Consider the following 16,134-nt stretch of genomic DNA (forward strand, 5'->3'; position numbering starts at 1 on the left):
TCATTATTTGTACTATAAGGAATAATGTTCATCTTGACCAGTCTGTATATTAACATTTCCATGGACAAGCCACGTTGGCGATTGTGGCAAAGCTGTATAGTAGTAGTTACTGAGCCAGTAATCTGCTGAGAATTGACATTATTAGCGGGGTATGGAGTTCAAGTTTTGTCACTAGTAATGAATGGTTCATCAGCTGCTTTATCAGTCTTCAAATGAGTTTGTTCTGGGAAATACTCTGTTGCGATTCTGAAATAAAATGAAGATTCAACATTCATTAAGTAATAATACAATAGCCATTATTTTTACTACTCAATTCTGGATATCATTTAACATTCTTCTGGAAGAAAAATGTTACATTCCTAAATAGTTTTCTATTATTTGAAGGATAACAGTTCAAGTCCTTGATTGAATCCTACCTTCTATGTATAGTAAAAGGTTTTGGACTTAACTCTGGGATTTTTTCTTAGGACTTACACAGTGCATTGTTTCTCAGGGTTGTTATAACACATTATTGTAATCTGATGGCTTGAAGCAACAGGGGTTTAGTCTTGTAACTCTGGAGCCTAGAAATTCAATATCAGTGTGTTGGCAGGCTTGGTTTCTTCTGGAGCTCTGGAGAATTGTTCTACTCTTCTTCGTTGCTGGCAATTTTTGGTTGTTCCTAGGGTTATAGACACATCACTCTAATTTCTCCCTCCATCTTCACATGGCATTCTTACCTGTCTTTTTTGTCTGTCTAAATCCCTCTTATCTTAAAAAATACCAATTTTTGGATCAGGACACACCCTAATCCAGCGTGCATTCATTTTAACTTGATTACATCTGCAAAGTCCCTATTTCCAAATGAGGTTATATTTGCAATTAGAGAGCTTAGGAGTTCACCACCTCTCGAACATCTCAGCACTGGGGGACATATTCTTACTACAAATAATAAGATGGTACTACATAGACTAGAAGTAGATGTTAATTTGTCTAACTTCTTCATTATTTTTCTTGTTTCAGACCAATGAAGTGAATCAAGGTGATGCCTTAGAACATAATTTTAGTGCCATATATGGTGCTTTGACTTTACCAATAAACCATATTTTTTCAGTACAGAAGTTTCCAGTGGTAAGGCAGTGTCAGATTTTTTTTACTTCAAGAATTTACATTTTTCTGCAAATGTTATTTCACCCTTTATAATGAATACCTACAGTAATTTTTCGTGAAATGAGATTTCCTTATAACTTTTAATTAGCTTAGAGTAAAATTAAAATGGTGAAGGAAGAGAGAAATTTCTCTGGACCTCTGATAATTGTGGCATTATCACAGTTCTTCAGATAGAATTCTGTGGGGGTGGCAAACTTAACTCCTGTATGCTTGTGTCTTCTATGACACCTTTAATGTTACAGTGGCGTTTTAAGGTACATTCTATTAGGTGTTTTATATGTAGGTAAACATTTTAAAATTTTCTTCCTTACTGTTAATTTTAGGTCACCATGAAGACCTTACTTAGAACTTGGTCAGAATTATATAGAGCCTTTGCCCGTTGTGCTGCTTTGGTGGCAACTGCGGAAGAGAACTTGTGCTGTGAGGAACTTTCTTCCAAGATCATGTCCAGTTTAGAAGATGCAGGCTTTTCAGTGAGTTTATCCCATACCGATCTTGGTTGTATTTAAAGAATACTTCTCAAATAAATTGAGATGACATGTGTGAACTATCATTTATTAATGCTTTTAGTTGGTAAGTGACTAATATATAAAACAAGTAACAGCATGCAAAACAATTTTGTGTTTTTAGTCTATAAGACTTGAAGGTCCGTGTTTTAAGACCATTAACATAGATGCATTTTTAGTACTTTTCTACATAGGCCTGTGCCTGTGCCATTCTAGAATGACAACACAAGAACCTTGTCCTGGAGCTAACTTTCCCATTTATCTGTTACATCTTTAAAGGCAATCATTTAGAAGTTTGTAGACTTAAAAATGTAGGACTGATTTTATACCCTTCCTTTATTTAATAAAAGAGATACCTTCAGATGGTTTGTATTATTTTAGAATAAACTTTTTTGTATTTACACAAATAATTTACTTATGATACATATGTACATGAATACAGTGCTCTTGACACTTGAATTCTGTTGTATAACTGAAGCATGCTGTTTTCATCTGGACTTCTGTCATTTGATAGTGGTTATCACTGTTTAGAACTAAAGTAGAGATACTGGGGCACTTGGGTGGCTAGTTGGTTAAGCATCTGCCTCTTCGTTTCTGCTCAGGTCATGTTCTCAGGGTTGTTAAGTTCGAGCCCTGCATCAGGCTCCACACTGACATGGTGAAGCCTACTTGGGATTCTGTTTCCTTCTCTCTCTGCCCCTCCCTAACTCACTTGCTCTCCCTCAAAATAAATAAAAAGAAACTTAAAAAAAAAAACAAAAAACAGTAGAGGTACAGGAGCTAGAAATCATCTTTTCAGGGGCGCCTGGGTGGCTCAGTCAGTTAGGCATCCAACTTCGGCTCAGGTCAAGATCTCATGGTTTGTGGGTTCGAGCCCCGCGTCGGGCTCTGTGCTGACAGCCAGCTCAGAGCCTGGAGCCTGTTTCGGGTTCTGTGTCTCCCTCTTTCTCTGACCCTCCCCTGCTCACACTGTCTTCTCTCAGAAATAAATAAAAACAAAATTTTTTTTAAATTAAAAACAAAAAAAAAACCCCAAAGGCCCATCTTTTCCTACCTACCGCACAAATACCTATTCATGGTTGCTTTTGTGGTGTTTATGAAAGCTGTTGCTGATGTGCATTTCCTCATATTCAACCAGTCTTGTGTTCTTGGGATCCCCTTAGTCACAGTGAAATTCTTTTCAAACGTAGCATGTAGTGTTTTAAGATTTTTTTGTATGTATCTCCATTAGTGAGATGGGAATTCCTCATTGTCTAGTTTTTGTCTAGTGTAAGAATGTCATATCTATAGTTGCGTTAATTATCACAAAGTCACAGATAAATTCTATTGTATGAAAATATAATAATCAGAATTACCCCCAAATTATGGAAAAGAACGTTATATGTGATACTAACATTGTATGTAAATTATTCTCAAGTTTTAAAAATTGAAAAAATAAACAAAAGAATGTTAAATACGTTCAAAATTCGGAAAAGATGGATTTCTAATTTTTAAATTTTCTGTGTCATTACTATATACACTGAATGTTTTTGTTTCCATTTTCTGGGTAATTTTTTAACTTATATCTGAAGGCTTCATCTTTTCCAATAAATGATCTAAAGCTACTCTTATTACTGCTATTAATAATCATAGAATATTAATTTTTTTTTAGTTCTTATTTTGGTCCAAGTATAGTTAACGTACAATGTTACTGTTTCAGGTGTAAAGTACAGTGATTCAATAATTTGCTACATAACAGTGTTCATCATAAGTGTGCTTTTAATTTTTTTTATCTATTTTGCCCATTGCCATTGCCCTCTGGTAACCAACAGTTTCTTCTCTGTAGTTAAAAGTCTGTTTTTTGGTTTGCCTCTTTCTTGTTGTTTTTAAGTTTTGGGAGAGAGAGAACGTACATATCAGGGAGGGGCAAAGAGAGAGACAGAATCCCAAGCAGGCTCTTCACTGTCAGCCCAGAGCCTGACCCCAGTCTTGAACCCATGAACTGTGAAACCCTGACCTGAGTCAAAGTCAGACACTTTATCTACTGAGCCACCCAGGCAACCCTGTTCTTGTTTCTTTTGTCTAAAATTCCACATAGTGAAATGATATCCTTGTTTTTTCTTTGACTTAATTCATTTAGCATTATACCCTTTAGGTCCATCCACCTTGTTGAAAATGGCAAGATACCATTTTTTTTTTTAATGGCTAAGTAATATTCAGTTGTATATATACACCACATCTTTATCCATTCATCTACTGATGGACACTTGGGCTGCTTCCATAATTCGGCTCTTGTAGGTAATGCTGCAGTAAACCTAGGAGTGCATGTATCTTTCAGATTAACGTTTTTGTGTTCTTTGGGTAAATGACGTGGTGTTCTTGGATCATATGGTAATTCTATTTTAATTTTTTGAGGAATCTCTGTACTGTTTTCCAGAGTGGCTGCACCAGTTTGTATTCCCACCAGTGCATGAAGGTTCCTTTTTTTCCACATTACTGCCAACACTTGTTTCTAGTTTTTTATTTTAGTCATTCTGACAGATGTGAGGTAATATCTCATGTGGTTTTGGTTTTTCCTGATGATGTGTGCTGTTGAGCATCTTTTCATGTGTCTGCTTGGCTATGTGTGTGTCTTCTTGGAAGAAATGTTCATATCTTCTTGCCATTTTTAATTGAATTATTTGTTGTTTTTGATATAATTGGGTTGTAGAAGTTCTTTACCTGAATACTGACTTCCGATATGTTATTTGCAAATACCTTCTTCATTCCAGAAGTTGCCTTTTAGTTTTACTGATTGTTTACTTTGTTGTGCAAAGCTTTTTATTGTGATGTAGTGTCAATCATTTATTTTTGCTTTTGTTTTCCTTGCCTCAGGAGACATACCTAGAAAAATGTTGCTGTGGACAATATCAGAGATAATTACTGTGTTCTCTCTTCTAGGATTTTTATGGTTTCATGTCTTATGTTTAGGCCCTTAATCCATTTTGTGTTTCTTTTTTTGTCTGGTGTAAGAAAGTGCTCTACTTTTATTCCTTTGCATGTAACTGTCTAGTTTTTCCAACATCGTTTGTTGAAGAGACCATCTTTTTTTTTTTTTTTGCACAGTTTTGCCTCTTTTGTCAAAGATAGACTATATTGTTAGGAATTTATTTATGGGCTTTCTGTCCTCTTCCATTGATCTGTGTGTCTATTTTTGTGCCAGTGCTGTCCTCTTTTGATTACTACAGTTTTGGTAGCATATTTTGGTATTGGGGATTGTGATAGTTTTAGTATTCTTTTTCAAGATTTCATTGGCCATTTGGAGTCTTTGTGTTTCCATACAAATTCTGTGATTATTCTCTTCTGTGAAAGATGCTATTGGGATTTTTATAGGGATTGCATTAAATCTGTTGATAGCTTTGGATAATATAGACATTTGTTTTTCCAGTCCATGTGCATGGAATATTTTTCCATTTGTGTCATTTTCAATTTCTTTCATTAGTGTTTTATATGTTTTAGGTTACAGGTCTTTTACTTCCTTGGTGATGTTTATTCCTAGGTATTTTATTATTTTTGTGCAATTGTAAGTGGGATTGTTTCCTTAATTTCTCTTTGTGCTGCTTCATTAGTAGTATATAGAAATGCAATGGATTTCTTTATATTGATACTGTATCCTGTGACGTTACTAAATTCACTTATCAATTCTAGTAGTTTTTGGGTGGCATTTCTTTTAAGGTTTTGTCTATGTATACTATTATGTCATCTTCAAATAGTTTTTATTTCTTCCTTACCAGTTCGGATGCCCTTAATTTCTTGTTCTTCTCTGATTGCTATAGCTGGGACTTCAAGTACTATGTTCAGTGAAGGTGGTAGGAGTGGACATCTTTGTTCTTGACCATAGAGGAAAAGCTCTCAGTTTTTACCATTGAGTATGATGTACACAGGGTTTTTCAGATATGGCCTTTATTATGTGGAGGTATGTTTCTTCTAAATCTACTTTGTTGAGGGTTTTATCATGAATGGATATTATGCTTGTCAGATGCTTTTCCTGCAGCTGTTGAAATGGTCATATAGTTCTTATCCTTTCTCTTGTTGTGATATATCATGTTGATTTGTGAATATTAAATCTCCACTGCATCCCAGGAATAAATCCCACCTGATCATGGTGGATTATTCTTTAATGTATTTTTGAATTCCATTTGATAGTATTTTGTTGAGAAATTTTGCATCTATGTTTATCAGAGATACTAGACTGTAGTTCTCTCTCTCTTTTCTTATAGTATCTTTATCTGGTTTTGGAAACAGTTAACTTGAAGCTTTCCTTTCTCTTCAGTTTTTTGGAATATTTGGAAAAGAATGGGTATTAACTCGTTTTGAAATGTCTGGTAGAATTAACCTATGAAGCCATCTGACCCTGGACTTTTGTTTGTTGGGAGTTTTTTGATTACTGATTCAATTTCATTACTCGGTGTTGGTGTATTTATTTTTATTTCTTCCTAATGCAGTTCTAGAATTGATCAGTATTTTCTAGGATATTTAATTTGTTAATATATAATTTTCATAATATTCTTACAATACTTTTTATTTCTATGGTGTCTTTATTTCTCTTTTTTTTAAGGTTTATTTATTTTTAAGTAATTTTTATACTCAAGGTGGGGCTCAAACAGACAACCCTAAGATCTAGAGTAGCATTGCTTTTCTGAAGAAGCTGGCCAGGTGGCCCTGTTTCTCTTTCATTTGATTTTGTTTGATTCCCCTTTTTTTATTGATAAGACTGGCTAAAGATTTATCAGTTTTATTGAATTTTTCAAATAAGCAGCTTTGGTTCCTTGATCTGTTCTATTGCTTTTTTTAGTTTCTAATTCTTTTATTTCCTTCCTTCTACAGTTTTGGTTTCTGTTTGTTCTTTTTACTGCTCCTGTAAGTGTAAGATCAGATTATTTGGTATTTTTTACTTGCATCTTGAAATAGGCCTGTAATGCTATAAACTTCCCTCTTAGAACCACTTTTGCTGCATCCCAGGGGCACCTGGGTGGCTCAGTCGGTTAAGCGTCTGACTTCGGCTCAGGTCATGATCTCACGGTTCGTGGGTTCGAGCCCCGCGTTGGGCTCTGTGCTGACTGCCAGCTCAGAGCCTGGAGCCTGTTTCAGATTCTGTGTCTCCTTTTCTCCTTGACCCTCCCCTGCTCACGCTGTCTCTCTCTCTCTCTCTCTCTCTCTCACTCTCTCTCAGAAATCAATAAAACATTAAAAAAAAAAAAACCCACTTTTGCTGCATCCCAAAGGTTTTGGAACATCATTTTCATTTGTTTCCATGATTTGTTGCTTGATGCATTCATCGTTTCGTGGCATGTTATTTAACCTTCCTGTATTTGTGTTTCATGATTTCTTGTTTCATAAGGTTGTGTTTGGAAAAGATGGGTGGTATGACTTTGATTTTTGAATTTGTTTAAAGTTGTTTTGTGGCTCATTCGGGAGAACATTTCACATTCACTTGAAAAGAATGAGTGTTGTGCTGTTCTAGGTTGGAATGTTCTGACTATATCTCTTAGATTCATCTGGTCCATTGTACTATTCATTGTACTATTGAAGAGTATTTCCTTCCTGATTTTCTGTTTGGATGATCTATCCATTGATGTAAGCGGGTATTAAAGTTCTCTATTACTGTATTACTATAAATTATGTTACTAGCTGCTCTCATGTTAGGTGCATAAGTATTTATAGCTGTTTAATCTTCTTGGATTATCCCCTTTATGATTATATAGTATCTTCCTTTGTTACAGTCTGTTTTAGTCTATTTTGTCCAATGTGAGTGTTTCTACCTCGGCTCCTTTTCCACTTCCATTTGCCTGATTAATTCTTTTTGCATACTTTGACTTTCAGTCTGCATGTGTCTTTAGGTCTGATATGAGTCTCTTTTAGGCAACATATAGATAGATCTTGTTTTTTTATTCATTCCATTACTGTTTGTCTTTTGATAGGAGCATTTACTCTATTTACATTCAAAGTAATTTCTGAAAAGTATGCACTTAATTGTCATATTGTTTCTTGTTTCCTGGTTGTTTTTGTAGTTCTTCTCTATTCCTTCCTTCCTCTCTTCTCACAGTTTTCTGGCTTTAGTGAGATGTTTGGATTCCTTTTTATTTTTGCATGTCTATTAATTGGTTTTTGATTTGTGATTACTGTTAGGTTTGTATATTTTGCATATAGTTATCAGTCTATATTAAGTTGATCACAACTTAAGTTTGACCTCATTCTTTACTCCTGTTTCTACCTGCCCTGTGTTTTCGGTATATGGTGTCATATTTTACATTCTTTTGTTTTGTGTATCCCCTTAACTAATATTTATAGATATACTTCATTTTACTGCTTTTTGTGCTTCCTGTTTTTCTTCTACTTAAGGTCTTTTCCACTCAGAGTCCCCTTTAACATTTCTTCCAGGGCTAGTTTTTTGGTCATGAATTCCTTTTAAGTTTTGTTTGGAAATTGTTCATCTCATCTTCTATTCTGAATGATAGCCTTGCTGGATAGAGCATTCTTGGCTGCAGGTGTGTCTTTCTTTCATCATTTTGAATAATGTCCCTCCCTTGTGGCCTGCAAGGTTTCTGCTGAAAAATCTGCTTATAGGCTTATGGGTTTTCTTGTATATAACTGTTTATATGCAGTTTCTTGTATATAAGTGTTTTCTTCTCTCTTGCTGCTGTTAAAATTTTCCTTTTTATCACTACTTTTTGCCACTTTTATTACTGTGTATCTTGGTGTGGACCTTGTAGGGTTGATTTTGTTGGGGATTCTCATGTGCCTCCTGCATCTGGATATGCTGACTTTCTCAGGTTTGGGAATTTTTCAGTTATTTATTCAAATTTTCTGCCTCCTTTTCTCTCTTCTTCTGAGATCTCTGTAATGTGATTATTATTATGCTCGATAGTGTCATAGAATTTTCTTACCCTGATTTCATTTTTTATTAATTATTTTTTTCTCCTGTGATTGTTTTCCATTACTCTGTCTTCCAGGTCACAGATCCATTCTTCTGTTTCATCTAATCTGATACTTTTTCCACCTAGTGTATTTTTCATTTCACTTACTGAGTTCTTTATCTCTGGTTGTTTCTTCTTTGTTTTCTGTCTCTTTATTCAGGGTCTCACGGAGGTCCTCCAATCTTTTTTCCAGTCCAGTAGGCATCCTTATGGCTATTACTTTAATTTTCTATCAAGTATATTATTTATTTCCATTTTGTCTCTTATTCTCTTGGTATGATTTGTCCTGTTCTTTCATTTGGTGCATATTCCTCTGTCTGCTCATTTTATCGAACTGTGTTTCCGTGTGTTAGGGAAATCAGCTACATGTCCTGCTATTGCAGGCCTGATCAAGAAGAGGTCCTGTAATGCCCTGCATTTCAGTGTCCCCTATTCACCAGAAGCTGGCTGTTGGAGGTATCTCATACATGTGTTGTATGTGCTGTTGTGTCCGAGTCACTTTTGCCTTCAGTTCAGTTGTCTGCAGTCGTTCTCCCTGTTGGCTGGATTTGTCCCTGTGTTGTTAGTAGGCCAGTCTGGTGCCACCATGGGCTTCAGTTGAGTCAGACCAGTTGCTTGCCAGTAGCAAGGAACTCCATGTTCCTTTCTCTGTGGAGTTCCCTGAGAAGCTTTCATGGGTGAGTGAGGCCTGCAGGCAGACCTGATGTCTGCCCCCAGTCCACTGCTGGGTCCATATTTGGAATGGTGATGTTTCCCTCTCCTGGGGCAGGAGTGACTTTGGAGTCCTGGTGATTCCTGTTAGGGCTGCTTGCACATTGCCAGGCCAATGGCAGGTTGGAGGGGCAAGTCCACAGAAAAATACAGGGGCAGGCAAACTTTTAGCATGCTAATTGGAGAATGTTGATGCTGCGCTAGCTCCTATGTATGTCCATGTGTCTAGTCTGGGCACTGGGAGGGAAGTTGAACCTGCCAGCTCTTTTGTTCTTAGAGAAGTCTCCTAAGGATCTCTGCTCCTCAGGCACTTGTTCAGAGTTTAGTTATAAATGTCTTGTCCTTGTGCTCCAGGTGTATTTTGGAGAAAGGGTGAATTCAGGCCCCTCCTACTCTGTCATCTTCCCCCTACTACCTGTTATCTTTTTTTTAATGTTTATTTATTTATTGGGGGGGGGGTGCAGAGAGAGAGAGAGAGACACATAGAATCTGAAGCTGGCTCCAGGCTCTGAGATCGCAGGACAGAGCCTGACATGGGGCTTGAACCCACAAACTGTGAGATAATGATCTGAGCTGAAGTCAGAGGCTTAACCCCCGGGGGCCCCCTACCACCTGTTTTAAAGAGCCTTGGTAAAGTGTGTCCCTGATTGTGAATTTGTTGTATTTGAACATGATTATTACATATTTTGATGCTATTTCATCATGCTTATAGGTTTGTGACTTTCTGTCTTTATGGTAATTAGTTCCTGTTTACTTTATTGAATTTTACCAACTTGATTTTAACTGATATAAATATGCTTATACCTTTTTGAGAATTTGTGTAATCTTTTTTTATTTTATTTTTATTATTTTGATGAAGACAGAGGGCACAAGTGAGTAAGGGGCAGAGAGAGAGAGAGAGAGAGAGAGAAGCAGAAGTGGGTCACAAGCTCACCCAAAGTAGGACTTGAATTCAGAAACTGTGAGGTCATGACTTGAGCCAAAGTCAGATGCTTAACTGACTGAGCCACCCAGGCGCCCTGTGTAATCTTTTTAAAAGAAACTTATCATGGAGGTGCCTGGGTGGCTCAGTTCGTTAAGTGTCTGACTCTTGATTTCAGCTCAGGTCATGGTCTCGCTGTTCCTGAGACAAAGCCCAGCATCAGGTTTTGTGCTGGGTATGGAGCCTGCTTGGGATTTTCTCCACTCCCCATCTCGTGCTTGCTCTCATGCTCCTTGTCTCTCAAAATAAACAAACATCTTAAAAAATAACAAATGAAAAAAAAAGCTTGCCCAGCAATACATAGAAAATTGCATGAAGTAATACAATTTGACAGATTACTATATAAAATATTTCTGTAGCCATCACCAAGGTCAGTTATACAGCATTGTCAGCACTTTAGATGCTCCTCTTTTGTGACTTGCGCAGCATATAAATAAATATGGAAGTCTTTTTAATAAGCACATGTAGGGGCGCCTGGGTGGCTTAGTCGGTTAAGCGTCCGACTTTCGCTTAGGTCATGATCTCGCGGTTCGTGGGTTTAGGCCCCGCGTCGGGCTCTGTGCTAACTGCCAGCTCAGAGCCTGGAGCCTGTTTCAGTCTGTGACTCCGTCTTTCTCTGACTCTCCCCTGCTCACACTGTCTCTCTCTCTCTCTCTCTGTCCTAGAAATAAATAAATAAAACATTAAAAAAAAAAAATAAGCATATGTAATCTCATATTTAATAGGAAACAGAGTATGGGTTTTAATCTTTAGTTTCTTTCAGATATTCTTTTAAAACTTCTGTTCATCTTTCAAATTTGAAGAGTTCATATCCTTAACATTCTACCCCAGCAAGTAAATTCATTGATACCACTGTCCCACAAATTTTTATACTTATAACCTTTCAGGTTTTGTTGAAAAATCTAAATTTTACTTACTATATTATTATACAGGGTCCTATAAAATTTGGAAAATAAAATAGTTTACAGAATTTGAGGATATTTTGTTGCTTAGCTTAGTTTCCTGTATCCCATTGTTTTCCTTAATTTTTATTCACTGTATCTTATTCTTTAAGAAAAAAGAACAGATTTCAGCATATATATATATATATATATATATATATATATATATATGATTGCTACCTCTTTGTTCAGCACATAATCAATTGATTAGTTATGATTTTTAGGTTCCAGAAAATTTAGATCACAGAATTTTGACTAAACTTATTTATTTATTATAGGTTATGTTGTTGCAAATGAATAGTTTGATACCTTTTTTTTTTTCTTAATAACTGTTCTCTAAAGTTGTAGGATTTTTCTCTAGGTTTTGGAATTTACACATTTCACCAGGTTGTCTTTTGGGGAATCTTTTTATTAACTTTTAAATATTTATTTTTAAGAGAGAGGGTGCAAATGGGGAAAGGACAGAGGGAGACGGAGACAGGATTGGACAGAGGGAGACAGAGACAGGATTGGAAGCACACCTGTGCTGACAGCTGAGAGCCCAGTGTGGGGCTTGAACTCATAAACTGTGAGATCATGATCTGAGCTGACATCAGATGCTTAATTGACTGAGCCACCCAGGCACTGCTTGGGACATCTTTTTTTTTTTGGCACATATTTTTAAACTATTCTTTTCAGTACTTGATGTAGACCCTTTCAATCTAAAGAGCTGTGCCTTCCCCTAGAAAATTTGCCTTGCTTTAGTGGTGCTCTTTGTCCATCCTGTTTTTGAGTATTGTTTTAGATGGTTTTTAGACCCTTTGAATTTATCTTCTCTGTCCTTTTCTTTTTCTACACCTGTTTGTGTTTTGTTTGGTACTGCTTTCTAGGATTTTGGTTATTTTTGACTTAATTTGAGGTTTAAATGCTGAAGTGTTTTATAATGGTTTTATTTTTACAATAGTGGTATTTTAGTTATTGTAGCTTTCTCTGGGTTTGTTTTTTTTTTTTAAGTTTATTTTGAAGAGAGTGAGACTGGGGGAGGGGCAGAGAGAATCCCCAGCAGGCTTTGCACTGTCAGCAGAGAGCCAGATATGGGGCTCGATCCCACAATCCTGGGATCATGACCAGAGCCAAAATGAAGAGTTGGATGCTCAGTCAACTGTGCCACCCAGGCGTCCCTATAATTACGGTTTTTAAGTCAGTAATATTTTTTTTCTTTTCTTTTTTTTTTTTTTTTTTTTACAAATAGTTTATTGTCAAATTAGTTTCCACATAATAAGTCAGTAATATTTTCACTTCTCTCTGAGCATATTAATTTTCTTCTGTTACTAGATTTTTCCTCATGGGTTAGTACTGTTGGTATTTAGCACATATTTCTCATGGAACTGGTTCTCCTTGTGAATGTACATGTTCATTGACCATGGTTAATACTGAGCAATACTGGTATCTGGAATGTATTTCCTAACTGAACAGAGAGCCCCTCTTTTTCCAGCCTTGATGGCAAATTGAAGTTAGAGGCATCTTTTACTCAGTCTTTGGAGCAAGAAGGAAGCACCTGGAGATTTAACAGCTTTTCTACGTGAAAATATGGATTGTCATCTGGACTGACTGTCTGTGTAATTTTTGTTGATTCATTGGGGGCACTCCTGCTTTCCTCCCTCTGGCTCTTAATACATATTGGGGGAGATTGTCTTTGGGGGCAGACATGTGAATTATCCCAGTGAAGTGGAAAAGTGGATAGTAATGGAGAATAAGAGAAGAAAGTGCATTTGTGTTCTAGATCATTAATTTCAGTAGTGTTTTAACCTTTCTCTTAGAGCTCCGTGTCTTCTGTTACTTAGTTTTGCTAGGAGTGGTGCCTTGGTGACTTAGTTAATTGAGCATCTGACTTTGGCTCAGGTCATCATCTCACAGTTCATGAGTTTGAGCCCAGTGTTGAGTTCTGTGCTGACAGCTCAGAGCCTGGAGCCTGCTCAGCATCCTGTGTCTGCCCCTCCCCTGCTTGTGTGCACTCTCTCTCAAAAATAAACACTAAGAAAAAACAAACAAACAAAAACCAAAAAAATACCTTGCTCTTTTGGGGCACCTAGTGGACTCAGTTGGAAGAGTATTTTATTCTTGATCTTGGGGTCGTGGGTTTGAGCTCCATGCTGGGTGTAGAGATTACTAAAGAAAATAAATAAGTGAACTTTAAAAATTAAAAAAGAGAACCTTGTTCATCAGTATCAATTTATTGGTGTATATGCTGAGTCTAATGGGCATCTTAAAACTGATTTATTTTCCCTAATTGTTAAGAAACAAAAGTTACAGTACTTGGCACAGAGCGGTTTATCAGGAAGTATTCCTAATTGCGTATTTTATGTACCTTATAGGTTATATGTGGGAGTGAATGTCCTAAATGTTTTGTTGATGCTTAGTATATTTGGAGTCTATGCCAGTAGTTGGAAGTTTCTAATATAATATTTAATTTTTCTTCCCCAGAATTTGTTGCTCTTAGAAAGGATCATTCATATTATTACTGTAATGATTGATTGCGTTGACTTCTCACCATATAATATTAAATATCAGCCAAAAGTTAAATGTAAGTGCTTTTTTTGTTTGTTCACCCAGTATTTGATAGACACGATTGTTTAACCTGTTGTTAAAACAAATCCAAATGTTTTTTCTGACCTCATTGTACCTACTTTTGGTGTTGTATAACCATGTCCTACAACTTTGTTATATAACAGTGGTATGATAGGAGCTTACATGCTCTTGCCAACACTCGCAGTGTCACACATGCACGTGCACACATGTGCGCACACATACACACCCCTTTTCCTTTGTATAGCACAGAAAGATCAATATAATCCTATCTAGAGATTGTGTAGTAGGAGTGATTTTACTTGCCATCTTATACAAGGGATTATCTGAGCAGGAAAATTTGATGTTAAAATGTTCTTATAAATCCCGTTACTGGTAATGTTAACATTTACTAGTTGGTTAAGACAATATCTGCCAAGTTTTCCACTGTAAATTAGAGTACCTATGATTAATAAGTTAATGTTTTGTGGCAGATTATTTGAGACTATATAAATAACTTTTTGTCAGCCATCTTTGACTCATGATTTTATCATCTATTAATGCTTTTTGTCTCAAACACTAAAGTTACCAGAAGAAGAAGAGTTCATTGTTTCATTTGATTAACCTAAATTTAACAAATTGTGTCAAGATGCTTAGCTCCTTTAATTAATTCTAAAAGCCATCCCTATTATTTATCTCCTATTCATAATAAATAATTTTGCAGTTATTGAACATGATTAGGCACCAGTCACTTCCAGGTGCATATGACATCCTAATGTAAGAGAACTTTCTTTGTCTCATTTATTTTTACCACTGAGTTTCTGTTACTCAGTGGTTTATAATTCATTGTCATTAATATTTATGCTCATGTTGACCTCTTTGACCGTTACATGGGTTTCCTTTTTTTTTTTTTTAAGAACTTTGGCATAAGTTAATCAGGCTCATTCTGTACTTTTTCCTCCTTGAGCCTGGAACCAGACATATTTCCAAGAAACATAGTTTCTTTTGCCGAACATGGCATTTAGAGACCAAGATCTAGTCATTATCACTAAGAATTCACTGCTTTTGGATCCTCTTGAGTAGACAGAGGTGTGGGATAGGTGTCACCTGATTGATGGGCTATCTTCTCAGCCTTAACATCGTGGCCTGAAATTTCTGGGAGGCCATTCTAATTTATATTCATCTGGAAAACAGATTCTAGAGAAGAAGGAGAGTTTTCTCTTAAATCTGAGCTATTTTACTTTTAGAGATTATATTCTTTGAAGGAAACAGATAATTTTGGACTGTGTTTTTTTGGTTTTTTTGTGTGTTTTTGTTTTTGACAAAAGTGGATTCATCCCCATAGTTAGGTATCTGAAGAGAGACAATCTAATAATGGTAAACAGGAAAGTCAGACAGTGATTTTAAGATATATCTTTTTCTTTAAATCTAAGCTTTTTTCCCTGTCTTCTTGCTGAGGATTTGGATGTATGATTTGTTTAATGTTGTTTGTAGGGTTCAGTGTATTATAAATAAGCCAGGAAGCAATAATTTCTAAGGGAATTTTTGTTTTAAAAGCTGAATTTTAAAATTTAATTTAGGAACTTACATAGTTTAGTATTTTCCTACAAATCAGTTGTTGAAATTCAGAGACTATAAAAGCTTGAAATGCATTTTGTAATGTCTTAGAGAAAAGACACCCACTTTTCTGAATTCTTCTAGATCTGCCAAATAGTTTTCTTTTGTTTCTGCTTCTGTTTTAAAGATACTATCGTAGTGGTGGTTATCCACTAATGGTATATCATTTTAAGATTTGTGAGTATCATTCTACAGAAACGTGTATGACAGTATCTGTCCTTTAAATGAGATAAATTATTAAAATGTACAACGACACTTTTCGAAGTACTTTGACATTTTAATGAATTAAATTTTATCTTAGCACCGCAGAGACCTTCAGATTGGTCCAAAAAGAAGAAAGAACCTTTAGGGAAATTGGCGTCTTTATTTAAACTTATCGTGAGAGTGATCTACTCTTTCCACACTCTGAGCTTCAAGGAAGTACATTCTGATACTCTTCTGACTATTGGCAACTCAATCACTGGTATTCTTTCTAATGTACTTGGACGTATTTCTTTGCCTTCTATGATCCGAAAAATATTTGCAACTTTATCAAGACCCCTGGCATTATTTTATGAAAACTCAAAGTAAGTATTTTTTTGACTTAATAGATTTGAATTAAATGTCTTAGATCTAGGTAGCAAACTTTGGTCATTTTCCTAGCACCATGTGGTTACAAATGGTAGTCTTTACAATTTAGTGAAGAGGATAATATACTGTGCTTTTGTTCAAAAGATAGTTCAAATCATATATAAAACAAGGTAGAAATT

The 16,134-nt window shown here is 35.9% G+C and overlaps 1 protein-coding gene across 3 annotated transcripts in view; it reads left to right on the forward strand.

The window, feature by feature from the left end:
• The window catches only part of RIF1 (replication timing regulatory factor 1), a 66,540-nt gene that overhangs the window by 32,068 nt on the left and 18,338 nt on the right, over window positions 1-16,134 (forward strand). For all 3 annotated transcript variants that reach the window (XM_039220673.1, XM_039220675.1, XM_039220674.1), the window contains exons 19-22: window positions 1,003-1,110; window positions 1,473-1,622; window positions 13,688-13,787; window positions 15,687-15,951. In XM_039220673.1, the coding sequence (XP_039076604.1) occupies window positions 1,003-1,110; window positions 1,473-1,622; window positions 13,688-13,787; window positions 15,687-15,951 (623 nt within the window). The remainder of the gene's footprint in view (window positions 1-1,002; window positions 1,111-1,472; window positions 1,623-13,687; window positions 13,788-15,686; window positions 15,952-16,134) is intronic.

Source organism: Hyaena hyaena, unplaced genomic scaffold (assembly GCF_003009895.1).
Source record: "Hyaena hyaena isolate Hyena2069 unplaced genomic scaffold, ASM300989v1 scaffold_900, whole genome shotgun sequence".
Classification (NCBI taxonomy): Eukaryota; Metazoa; Chordata; class Mammalia; order Carnivora; family Hyaenidae; genus Hyaena; species Hyaena hyaena.